General features: G+C 30.8%; 1 protein-coding gene across 1 annotated transcript; it reads left to right on the top strand.

Moving 5' to 3' along the window:
• Window positions 1-453: 453 nt before the first annotated feature.
• On the top strand, window positions 454-1,098 carry LOC105789825 (uncharacterized). The gene has a single exon (XM_012617158.2). It carries the CDS (start codon window positions 561-563, stop codon window positions 840-842), a length of 282 nt encoding a protein of 93 aa, XP_012472612.1. The 5' UTR covers window positions 454-560; the 3' UTR covers window positions 843-1,098.
• The last annotated feature ends 12,786 nt before the right edge of the window (window positions 1,099-13,884 follow it).

Below are 13,884 nucleotides of genomic sequence, written 5' to 3' on the forward strand. Positions count from 1 at the left end.
GATAATATTGATTTAATAAATTTAATATTTAATTTTACTGATAATTAAATAAATTAAAATTTTTGGAAAACCCCGGTGTTAGCGGGGTGTTGATGCTAGTTATGATAAAAACACCTCAATATTTGGTTGCGATGAGATCAGTAAACAAATTAAAATAAGATTAACAGTGTCTGAAAATGCTAAGACCGACACATATTCAAATCCCAACGAAGAGTAGTTGGATAGCTAGATTTGCTAAAAGATATTTGTCCTTTGCTAAAGTTGTAATAGGTTCGAATACATCTAATTTGGATATAAAATAAAGCTGTCGTATTTAATAAATGGCAAAATAAATAAATAAAAATAGTAATTTTATAGTTTTTCGCCCACTTCAGTTTGTCACTTAGCATGTAGAAATATCAAGTCTCCCGAAGAAAATAAGACTAAAATGTGTAATAGGGGTTAGACTGTTGTCTGTTGGTATCTAATTAAGTCTATAAATACCCCCTTACGCCGCACTATTTTTTTTTATCACGATTTCATAAGCACCAAACAACAGAATCATATCGGAAAGAAAACTAATGGGGAATTGCATGAAAGCTTCAAAAAGGCAACTGGAGGAAGAAGAAATAGAAAAGGCTTGTGAAGCTGCTGCAAAAACCATCGTGAAAGTGAAGATAGTGCTGACGAAACAGGAGCTAGAGTTGTTTATGGTGAAGCTGGAAAAGAATAACAATGGTGGAGGGAAGTGTTTGGGGGATCTTTTGGAGGAAATAGAGAAAGCAAGATGTGGAAACAAACATGAATCGTGGAGACCTTCATTGGAAAGTATCATGGAAGATGATCCTCATGACTTGAATTAATGGAGCACAACAGATCATGAAGCTTTTAACTTTTCTTTTTTGTAAACTACTAAATATATAACCTTCTTCTCATGTTGGTTTTTTTTTTTTTAATTCATTTTTTTTACTTGGGCAAATTACGCCAGAGGGTATATCAGAATTTCCATTTGATTTTTTTTTTCTGGATTGATCCTTTGGCTTGTGTGATGAACCAAGTGGAATCTGTATCTATAAGCTATGGTTTTTGGATGAATATAGATTTCTCTTTGTTTACTAATTACTGATATGGAGTTTTATTTCTAAGCTGTGCTTTTATGGGAATTGATGGAATAAAATTTCTGGGTATTTTATGAAATTAGTTAGAAGTTTTGTAGTTATAAATTCACCTACCAAATCTTCGCAGAATCTCTCACTCTTATTTCTTATTTGAGAAATAATTGCGAGTTTCAAATTTGTAATTAATGATTTAAAGAGTTTGGGAGTTGATTGTAAACATATGGGAGTTGAGAGTCTAAACTCCTTTAATCAAATTCAGCACCATACTAATCAACTAACCATAACCAACTAAATATAAACCACTGTTTTGTGGATGCCCTGAAAGCAATGGAGAACCTGAGTTAGAGAAAAAAAATTAAAATTAGATTGGTGGTTGAATTAATTAAGCAATTGGTTTATCGGTTTGATTGATTTATTTGGTTCGATTAAATAAATTATTTAAAAAAATTCATAATATATATTAAAAATTCACTTCAATCAGTTTTTTTTATCCATCTCAGTTGGTTTGTATTGGTTCTTGAATCAACCGGTTCAATGCTCTTCTCTGGATCAGTACCTTAGCTAGTTCTTAGTTTAACCAATCCGACCAGCTAATCTGGTCCTGTTCAAACAACCTTGCCTACAAGAGAGCCAAGTCGGGTTGAATTTGGGGTGGGCTTATGTACAATATTAATATACTTTGTATTTCCCCAATCTCAGTTTAGCTCGAAATATGAAAATCAAATTTTACTTCATATTGGTAAATGATTAACTTAAGCTAGTTTTCGTTTTGTTCATGTTATTATTTATTTATTTTAAATATTTATGTTATTTTAAATTAAATATTTAATAAATTTATATTTCTCACTTATTCAAATTTTAACAACTTAACATATTTTTAAAATGTTTGTATTATAGTATTATATATTATTATAAGTTTAATTTTTGTGTTATTCTTTAAAAAAATTATGTATTATAAATTTCATAATGTATAAAAATAAAATTGCATAGTATATATTACAAACTTAGAAAATGGTATAGGTTATGCTTGGGTCTTGAATGTTTAAATTTGAGCTTGATCCATATTTTAATCGAGCCTAAGTTTTTTTGTCGCATTCATTTTTCAACATTAATATTTGAGCTTAAACCTCCTCACATAAGGATGAGCATTCAATCGAATCGAATGGAAAATTTTTGAGTTAATCAAGTTGACAAGTCATATTTTATCATCCTAACTCGATTTAAAATTTTTTCGAATTGAGTTGAGTGAAATGAAATTCGAGTAGAGTCGAATTGAGTGAAATTGTTCGAGTTAGATTAAAAATTAAACATGTCAAATTAAAATTTTGTTACAATATAACTAATTATATGTTAGCTTTGAAATCATATATATTAGAAAAAAAATCAAAGCAAAATAATAATAATACTTCAATTTGATAAACTTGAATAATTAATTAACTTCTTTCAAATTATTATTTTAGAAAATTTTTAATTTTTAACTTTCTTTATATATTTTTAGAATTTTATTAAAAATAAATATTTTTAATTTTAAAAATTATTTTGAATTGTAGTTTTTTTTTATTTTTTAGAGAGAGACCAATTTGCTGATTTTCAAACTTGACAGGGATCAAAAGCGTATTTACACTAATCTGTTATTCGAATTATTCGCATTGTAAAATTTAACTCGATTCGAACTCGAAGCTCTTCGAGTTAACTCGAATTATTTGAATAACTCGATTCGATTGATTTAAATTTTTTTAATTTTTTTCACATCAAATCAAATTTTATATCCCAGCTGAGTTTGCTATTTGTTATGACTGGGTCAATTTTTTCATTTTTAATTAACATTAATGGAGTAAAAGTAAGAGAGAGAGAGAGAAAAAAGAAGAAGAAGAAGAAGAGAAACAGATACTTTTAGTAGATGCGGTAAATGAATGTAGCTTTCATGTTCCTTTATTTATTATTAATTATAGCATAGGTTTCTACTATTAATAACGACGGTGGTGCATTAGTTATAAAGCAGTGAACTTTAATTTGGTGGTCAAAATAATGTATATAATACGTTAAACTTTGGATTAAATTTGACGGTGTCTTAACCTTCTTACAAGTTTACATTTCTCAATCAAATAACTAATCATCATTTTAACAGTTTCTTTGAATTTTCTTGAACATTTATCAGTATTCACTTTTGTAAAGAAAATGGTAAACGCTTTGAGCTATACTTAAATTTATTATATGTTTTTGTTTCTATCGAGAAAAGTTGTCTCGATATGCGTAAGGAAAAATTCATATGAAGAAATTTAAATTAATCTTTTTTCTGCTAACGTATGTGTTTGACGGGTTCAAAAATTAAAAGAAACCCCAACCAAATTTAGTGGTTGAATTATTGGAAATTCATTCTACTTTTGAATTGCACATCTTAATCAACTTATTCCGATGGAACCAGGCTGCGGACACAGTTATCAAACTGGCTTTGGGACTTGCATATACTAGATTCTCCTTCTACAGAGATTCAAGAAATATTAGAAATGGACAGAACCAAAAGTTTTGTTTTTTAGTAATTGTTTATGTAACTAGTTGGCTATTTTTTTTTCATTTCACAAAAAATTTGTTTTAATTATTGATATAATCAAATGGATTATTTTATTTTATTTATTTATGGGTAATCTACACAAACAATCCCTCTAAATTTGTTTAAATTTTTATTTCTATCACTGACATTTTAAAATTTACAATAATATCACTAACGTTTTCGAGTTATTACAAAAAAGCAATCACTACATCGTTTTCTGTGGTTATTGAAATAATGTGAATATGATATGGCACGTTAAGTTGCCATCTTGCACACCTGGATGGTCATGTTTTAAGAGTTTTTTATTTTATTTTATTAACTAATTATTTTAAAATAATTATTAAACAAAAATAATTTTTTATTTTACTTTTTTTTCATTCTTCTTCTTCTTCTTAAAAAAAAGCTTATTTTCTCTCAAAAGAAAACCCTAGCAACATTCTATCTCAATTGTCGCCATTATTGTTGTTGTCTATCCAGTACCGTCATTATTCCCTCTCTCTTTTTTCCTTCTTTTTTTTTTTATGATTTTTGCTTCCCAAAAAATTTCTTAGTTGTCGTGAAATCACTGTCATACGTTGCCACACTTCGGTGTCATCTCTGATAAAAAAAAAACAATACCAAAAGTCTCCCCTCTTCTCCTTCTTCAACTTTATCCGATTAGATTTCCCTTGAAAATAACCAAACTTTCCAAAAATCCATGCAAATGTTTGAATGTAACACCCCTAAAATTGTTATACCATAAAATCTATAATAAATCGAGATTGTGTATGATTGATTTCTCGATAAAGTGAAATAAGAAAAATAAAATTGATAAAAGAGAAGGTTAAGTGATGTCAAAGAAAGTTGAATTGAGAAGTATGTTGTGGTCTACTAAATTAAAGTAAGGACTAAATCTTAAATATGTAAAAAGTTTTAAGGTTCGAGTACAATTATTCAAAATTTAAGGGGTCGAAGCATAAGTATGAGCAAATTGAAGGACCAAAAGTGAAAATAACCCAATTTCTTGTAACATGGGATTAGTGTGTAAGGACCAAATTGAATAAGTGGAGAAATATAACGGACTTAATTGTAATTTTACCAAGAGTAAAAATAACCCAATTTCTTGTAACATGAGATTGGTGTGTAGGGACCAAATTGAATAAGTGGAGAAATATGAGGGACTTAAAGTGAGAAGTGATTCAATGATGGAAATTTGAAGAAACATGAAGGGTAAAATGATCATTACTCAAAATAGATAATTATATGGTGTAATATTTAAAGAAGAAAAGTGTTGAAATATGATTGATTGAATATTTTATTATTTTATTATATGATATTTTTAATGTTTTAATTAATTAATTAAAGAGATATTTGTATGGAAAGTATTAAGAAATTTCTTCATGCTTTCCAAGTGACCACCATTATAAAAGGGGAGAAGTTCTCCTTTTCTTATAATTTGGTCTTTTACCATAAAATCCAATTAATTCTCTCAAATTCCTTGAAAGTTTCCATAGCCACCCAATATGAGAAGTGAAGTAAAGATACTATAGAGTTAGAATATCAAATTAGAAGCAAGAAATTGGTAGATGAAAGTGAAGAAAAATAGAAGAAAAGAGAAGGATAGTGATTTAAGAAAGAAATAGAAGAGAAGCAAAAGAGGTAAGTATTCATTTTAATTTCATTGATAATTAAAAGTATTAAATATGTGAATTTTAATTAAGTAGTAGTGATGGAAAGTATATTATAAATTGTAACCCATAAATTGTGATATAATTTGTATTATGAGAAATTATGATAAAATTATATGTTAATGATATGTGAGCTTAAAAGATTAATGTAACACCCTGTTTTGGTGAATCTTGAATTTGGCGAGTAAACCGAAAGTAATCTGAGTGGCGTAGTGCTATCTGCCTAATTGATGCTTTTGGCGTATAGGTTGGGCGAATAGTTGGCGTTATAGTATTATGTAAAAATTGTTCTCTAAATGTGATGAGTTGTAGAGAAGAAGAGATTGGTAAGAATAATGAGGATTTTTGGGTGAATTGGGTTGTCGCTAAAGGTATTGTTCACCCAGTTTATTAGGTTATCAAGTTAGTTACATACTAACGAGGTAGTTAGGATGGACCGAAGGGTTTAACAAAAAATATAAAATATTGAATTTCAATTTATAGCTCTAAACCATTTTATTAAGGCAGTCTTAAAAGTTTAAGACATGTGTCAAGTTCCAATAAGGGCTTAGGTTATTCATGTAGATACTCAGGTTGGAAAAGAGTGAGTTTTTCTTCTCCCTTCCTCAAGAAGTATTGTTACTTGGATCCTAAAGAACTTACAATGTTTCTTTCTCCCTCAAGCTAGAGTGGTAGATCTAGGTCTCTATTAGTAGTTACTCCATGTCAAGGTAAGTTTTATGGCTTTACATATTATGCTATGAAAAATTAGGACCATAAGGTTCTGAACAGTAAGATGAGGAAGTAAGGCTTTATATAAAGGATTATCTAGGTTTGTGTTGATGGAAAAAAGGGTTAAGAATGAATTTTAATGGTGCTATTTCATTTCTTAAGCAGTGGTAGTTGCAGTTTCTTGTTGGATTTGGAGTTCAAGCTGCTATTTGTAGATGTTAGATGAGTCTCTAAACTAACTCCTCTATGTTTATCGTTCATACTAGATATCTATGTGGAAATTGAATGAATTGTGTTACTGATATAAAAAAGGTACAATATAAGGTTATACTATTGTACATGTGTAATTCGTATGGAATCTAACAAGTTAAGTTTGTGATAAGTATTCTGATGATGAAGTATGGTTGTATGAGCACAAATGAAATGTATGAGATGAGATGTGAGTTAGTCGGGTGTTGTTAATAGATCAAAGTATGAAGTCTTAAATGGTGTCAATGCATGAAGAGCCGGTCAACTGTGTCTGTGTTTATTTACCACGGTGGTGTCTAAAGGAGTCCGTTGGGACTTTAAACACGATCTCTGCAAGGAAAAGTCCATAGCCATGGCATTTTCCAAAAGGAACTAAATGACGGTTATTGTTCAACGAGGTTTCTCTACATGTCCCATGATGATGATGGGCAAACCTCACATAATGTGAGTGTAGGCGAATCCTTATTGTAAACATGTCAGAAAAAAAAGGCTTTATAGGGAACCATGAAAAGAAAGCCTTTGTGATGAACCATGAAGTGAAAGCCTTTTTGGCGAAAAATAGAAAGATTAGCCTTTGTGGCAATCTTTATAAGAATGGCCCTTGTGGAAACCATCTAAATGAAACACCTCTATGATGAATTCTAAAGGAATGGTATTCATGGCGAACTTTGAAGTAACAGTATGCATGGTGAACTATGAAGGAAATGCCCTTGTGGCGGACCATGTTGAACCCTTGGTGAGATATTCTTAATGAGCTTCTTTTGTGGCGGACAATGTATGAAATGACATAAGCCTATTTTGCTTAGGCTCTTTTAAAATCAAGGTTAATAGGAATAGAATGTGCTATCCGATGAATTCAAAGTAAGAACCAAGTGAGTTTAAGGATCGAATCTAAATAAAGATTATGTTTGATAACTCAAAGTAGCGCATATACTTGTAAATAGTAAGAGTAAAAGGGGTTGAAGAATGATCAGGTATGAAAAGTAACTCTAAACGTCAATTTACAAAGAATATGGGTAAAAGAATCATCATCAATATGAGTTAGAAAGGAATTCTGATGGGACGAAGCCATTGATGAAACTATGATAAAGGATACAAGCCATGTTATAGGGGACATAAAAAATGATCATGTTCATAAATGGCGTGATGCTCATGATGATAGATAAATGAAGTTTAGAGAAAAAAAGCTGGTGGTGATGACTATCTGCCTGTTTGGGAATACAACGACTAAGGTATGAATGATTATTTCTCACTAAGTTATTATGAACTTATATATGTGTGTTATGTTCCAGACGCGATGTTATGGGTCTATGCTAGGAGGGGCGATGCTAGGACTATGCCAAAAAGCGTTGTATCGGGTTATTACGCATACAGAGCGATCTTGGTGGCGGGTCTAAAGATTAAAATACTCCTTAGAAATCCACACTTGGGGTATTTATAATAATTTAGGGTTTCAATTTGGATATCATTGTAATTTAATTATCTCATATTGTATTTGTATTTACTTATGTATTTTAGTTTGAAATTTGCAATTAAGTAAATTGTCATTATTTGTAAACTGCATTAGTAAATCAAGCTTGTGTATGTATTTGTGTGGTAATACAGCTTTGGATCCAGTCAATCGGATCAGGTTGAGGGTGTTACAATTAAATTGAATAATAATTTAAGTGTGATGATATACATAATCAAATTATCTTTTATAGTAAATTAATAGTTGATAAGTGAAATAAATGTTAAGTGTTGGTGTGAATGATATAAATCTTAATAAGTAAATAATTTCATTAAAATAGTTTTAGATGTAGCGAGAGTTTAACTTTGACAATTCACCAAAATTGTAGAAATCCGTTTAGAGGTTTAATTAAATATGGAATTAAAACTTATTGAGTCTAGTTTTTCATAAAATAAACTGTAAGTAATATAATTTTAGATTATGAGATATATGAAATTTTATGAGACAATGTCAAAATGATTTGGTACCCTGTTCTAAATTTGAAAATTTATTAACAATTGAACTAAAAATTTTAGGATATGAAAATTCATATTATTAAAATATTGATGAGCCTATTTTAAAGGACACAAACAAAAACGTTATACAAATCTGTATTGAAGATAATTAATTTTAGTGAAGAAGGTCAAAGTCGCCTAGCAACAAAATAGGGGAAAGTTTAAAAAGACATTGTATTAATTGACTTAAGTGAAAATTATGAAATTTTTATGGTAAAAAGTTCATTGAGTCTAGGTTCAAAAGCAACAAGTGAATTCAAATTTTGAATTCTATAGGCCAAGATATAAAGAATTTAATGAATGTTACTCAAGTAGACAACTTTGCTAAGAGTATATATGTAACTAGTAAAATCATTATTAATGTTGCATATAGGCATGCTATACTAAAAGCCATAAATTCTCATATAAATACATGCACTTATAGGATGTAGAATGGAGATGGGAGGAGGAAGAAAAGTAGAAGAGTTGTAATATTAAAAAGTTGTTATAAGTGATGAAATTGCTAATATATAAGAGAAGTTTAAATTAATTGTTGAGACATTAAGTGAATAATTTTTATATCATGTATTAATGAACTTATTTGTAAAACTTTAATAGTTGTGTTAATCCAATAAATTTGATTGAGAATCATATGGTGTTGAAATTGGAAATAGATACATGTGAATGATATGTTGAGTGAAATTGGTTGAATTATGATATATAAACTTAATTGTAGGTGATGAGAAATGACAGAATGGAAATCAATTGGACACAAATTTGACATTGCGGTGAGCTCAAGTCTATGGGTAACGTCACAATGAAGAACCCCAACGTTGTGACATTAGCTTGGGGTTTTGAAAATTTTATAATTTGGTCCCTATTCAATTATAAATTGTTTCGAGAGCTATCGGAAGCTTGAATTAAACTTAGATAAAATTTTAAATTGTATTGTAAATGCTAATTGATTTTAGTATTTTGATTAAAATGATAAGATGAATTGAATTTAACAATAGTTGCTCTAACAATGAACATAACACCTTGGTACTGTGACCCGATGACCGGATTAAGTAAGAGGGTGTTACATTGAAGTTGATAACCCTGATCCACCATTGTTCATCGTCAGATCGATGTCATTCTTTAATATAATTTTCCTCTAGATCGTGTTGGAAAAATTGGTTAAGAAAAGACTTTATAGTTACAATGGAAGATCTAAAATTCTCAAAACCGAGCCACTTTGTGATTTTCATAGTAATAAACCCTAACCGAAAGGCACCTGTGCTTTGTGTGAAACGGATTCGAGTCAATCATGGGTTTCAACCGAACAACCTTCTTCGCTATTTTCATACCTTGACTTGTGCCCTAGTAAATTTACTAGGGTTGTCGCCCCTTACATGTTTATTAAGGGGATTTGAGCCTCTCATGTATTGAGTTCAATTATACGTGCTTTCTGAACTTTTGACCCAATAGTTTATAATTTAATCCAACTTAATACTTATTTTCTATTTCTCAAAATAAATATTATTTATTCAAATAGTTTAATTAATTAAATTAACTTAATTAATTTCTCAATTAAATAATTTTCTCAACCCAATTCTTATTTTGTTAAAGTCATAACAATTACACCATAAAAAAAGCTATGAGGAAATATATTTAATTTTATTATTCAACGGATTTATAATGACTAACTAATTTAATTATATTTTCAAACTCCAATTTTTAATTGTAATTAATTAAATAGTAATTCAAAAAATCAAATTATAATGATCATTTGTGAATGTAACCCATTTTCATACTTTATCATTTCCATTCATTTCTATCCATTTGGTTCTATATGCAATTCATTTACGGTTTCAACGAGCTAGTGAAGGGATTAATTGGACATATATAATTAAGGTTCAAGTAAGTTATAATTAAGTTCCAGTTTTTCACATATTAATTATAAACTTATTTAGTCACGAAGTCATTTTGCTATAGTATTATGACTGAAATCTCCCTAATTACATACCATTACGAAAGCTACTTAAATAAGTGTTTGTCTGATGACCTTGTTATAAGTGTGTTACCCTTATAGGATATCTTTAATCTCTTTGGGATAAATCCGTTCTCCCAATATGATCCTATTTTATCTCATGGTAACCATTGCATATTCTTTCATGAAAAGTCAATTACTATCAAATAGTAATAAAGTCATTTATTACAAAGACAAATGACTCCTTGCCGCATTTACTTTTCATCTATCATGTAATGCCAATAAGAGAATATCATTTACCCTTTAGTTGGGCTATGAATTCCATTATTGTGAATGATGCTATATACCACAACAGTTGTATGCCTAACGCACTAGCTTTCAACCCCTTATTTATTTGAACTCAGGATTTTACTTACATCAAAGTATACAAGTCATGCATACATAATCCATCATCCACTCAGGATTAAGGTATGCCAGACTATGAACATCACAGGTGAATAAATCCATAAATCTATAAATGGATCTATGATCTATTCTACTTGGGTCATGTTTAATGCACTGTCAATCCAATTACTAACATCTATGTCTCTATCTTCTAGGAGTCATTCATTTTGACGCTTAAGACAAAAGAACTCCTTAATTATACTCAATAGAAACCATATTTTCTTTCAATCAATTTGCTTATTTCTGATTAGACTAAGGACATGTTTAGGTTATCTACTAATACAATATATTTTTCCATATTACAATTTGACCATGTAATACAACTTAGTATTAGTTAAACATTAGATAATCAGTGAGCCAATATTTACTTCAATTTTCTTTGCGTGCAAAAATCGTGGAGGACAATATACAATGAATATCAATGTAAACAATGAATATTTTATTAAACCAATTTTTTCGAAGAATACTAGTATACAAAATGAATATACTAACCACTGCTTGGATCTTCAAACCACTGCTTGGAGCTTGCTAACCGAACCTTGACTAGATTTAATATGGCTCTTTTTTCTTATTTTTTCTTACTTGTTCTCTTTCTTTGTTTTTCTTTTGTGGATTATTTTTATTCTTAACTTTGCTTATTATAGGTTTGCTTTTGTCTTAAAAAGATATTTTATTCTTCTTCTTCTTCTTCTTCTTCTTCTTCTTCTTCTTCTTCTGTGTTTGATAATTTTTATTGGTTTGTTGAGTTGTAGTTTTTTGGTTTTTGTTTGGTGTTTTTGTTATTGTGATGGTGGTGGTTCTATTAAGAAAGGGGGTGAGAAAAAGGAATGATGATAGTGAAGCTTACTAATTCTGATGAGTGTAAAAGTTGAGAGAGAATGTCGAGTTTGATGGTGATTGAGGGAGGTGGTGTAGTGAGAGGCAATAAGGATCGAGGTTATAAGAGTTCTGGTGGTTTTTGAGAGTGAGAGAAGTAGAGGATGGTGAAGTGTCTGAAGTGAATATGGTGAAAAGTGTAAGCCATGCATAAAGGGTGGTGGTAATTTGTATGGGAGGTTAAAGATGAAGGAGTGAAGATATTAGTTTTAGCAAGTGTGTGTTTAGTTTATATAGGGTTTGAAAGTTTTTGGTAATCGATTGAAAATAGGTGGTGTGGTGGCTTGCGATGTTTGGTGAGGTCGAGAGTGGTGAAGGATGGGCATTGTGTGTTGATGATGGTTAAAGATGAAGAGGAAAAGTTCAATGGAGGTTCATGGTGGTAATCTACATGGCCAATAGGTGGAAATTTAACATGCCATTTCATATTCACGTTACCTTGGTAACGAAAAAAATGGTGGAGTGATTTTTTTATAACAACCCCAAAACATTAGTGACATTATTGTAAGTTTCAAAAGGTCAATGACAAATAAAAATCTAAACAAAATTAAAGGGCTGTTGGTGTTGTTTGCCCTTTATTTATCAACTTTTGAATTATTTCTTTCTTAATTCATGTTCAATATAACCCTAAAAAACACATTTCCAAAGATAATCTAAAAGTGATGATTTGATAGTGCATTGGTATTAATAATCAAATTATTTGAGGTTCTCTTTGTAACACCCCACACTTGAACCATCCATTGGATCTGGGTATGGGATGTTACAAATGGACCTATACTTATTTTGGCTAACTTAATTTCTACAAAATAATCTAAAATAAAACATTCTAAAAATAAAATCAATAATAATTATAATTCCTACAACTAAGGCCTTAAGCTGTTGAATGCTTAATCCTTCACTTCATTTCTACTTTTAATTAGATTGTTTGCTTACATGTCAACTCTTAAAATCTAGCTAAGGACTTCTTGTCCTAAAATTAAGATTCTAAGTATACTATTTGGCTTCGTTGTTATTGATCTTATGGTGAAGCCTCCAATGGTACCCTTATCCCATGTACATGACTGGATCCAACAGTGATCATCGATCTTGACATCGTCTGGCTTAGTCCCTCCTCAAAGTCCTCAATTCCTCGCTTGTCCTACAATCATCATATGAACTCCAGTAAGTTTAATTGAAATTAATGAGTTCCTCTTCTGTCCATATATTTAAACCCTACCATATGAGGGTAAACAATGTAAAATAATTTAAACATAAATACTCCATGCTCACTCATGGCGAGTGTTCTGTATCAAGGTGGCAGATTTCAACCAAGCCTTCGAGGTACTCGGCTCGCCATGAGACCTTCATATGGGTGGACTCTCCTTTGGTCCATAATTTAGATACTTGTCCACATTCGCAAGTCCTATCCTAACTTCTCATATTTCTTTCATTTCATACACTCATATTCGGGGTATTCGTCGTCCTCAATCTTATTTGGTTGTACGTCCGTCCAACATCTTGTATGTTTGTGGTAGCGCTCACTTGTCTTTTGCCCAAGGGTCTTTATGTCACGCCTTATTTGGCAGACTTCCTTGTTCAAACCCGTCTTTAGAGGACCATTTCTTCATATACACTATCCCCGAAGGACATACCGATATCCCTATATTATGCTAACCTTCAGCAGGCCTCGCCCCTCTGGCGAACCCATGGTTTATCGTTCCGACGACTGTGCGAGTCTACCATATTACTTACTCGTTTCCTCCCTATAGAGTTATCCTTCTGGCGGTACACCCCTAATATACTTTTCTCTAAGAGGAATGGTCTTAACACACATTCTATTCCTTCGGTAGAATCCTTATCCTCAGAGTACATCTCTCAGTATTCCTATGAGATATGCTTCTCGTGTACAACTTTATTAAGCTACCCTTAGTGGCTCTTCATAATGAATCTCGACTTGCGATCCTCAAATGATTTTCCCTTCTTATTTTTCCATAACTAGGCTCGCTCCTACATGACATATCTTTCTCTAATTCTTATTGGGTCTTCGCCCATGCCTTATTGGCTTCCATCTTTATCACCATTTTTTGGCAGATTCCTCATGGTCCACTTACAATACTTACACCTTATTTACTCTTCTTCTACCTGCATGGATTCTCGTTCTTGGCGAATAGGCCTATACTCCTCACTTGAGGCTTTGGCTTTTTTATATAAATAACCCTAAAATATTAATTAATTACAAAAATGACCTGTTTGCTACAGTGGAGGTCGGTGTCACCTGACCAATCAGCGACACCACCCTTATTTTCCCCCTAATCATCAGTTTTTTTAAAAAAAAATATTTTTTCTGCCACCACTATA

Source organism: Gossypium raimondii, chromosome 2 (genome assembly GCF_025698545.1).
Source record: "Gossypium raimondii isolate GPD5lz chromosome 2, ASM2569854v1, whole genome shotgun sequence".
In the NCBI taxonomy this organism is placed as follows: Eukaryota; Viridiplantae; Streptophyta; class Magnoliopsida; order Malvales; family Malvaceae; genus Gossypium; species Gossypium raimondii.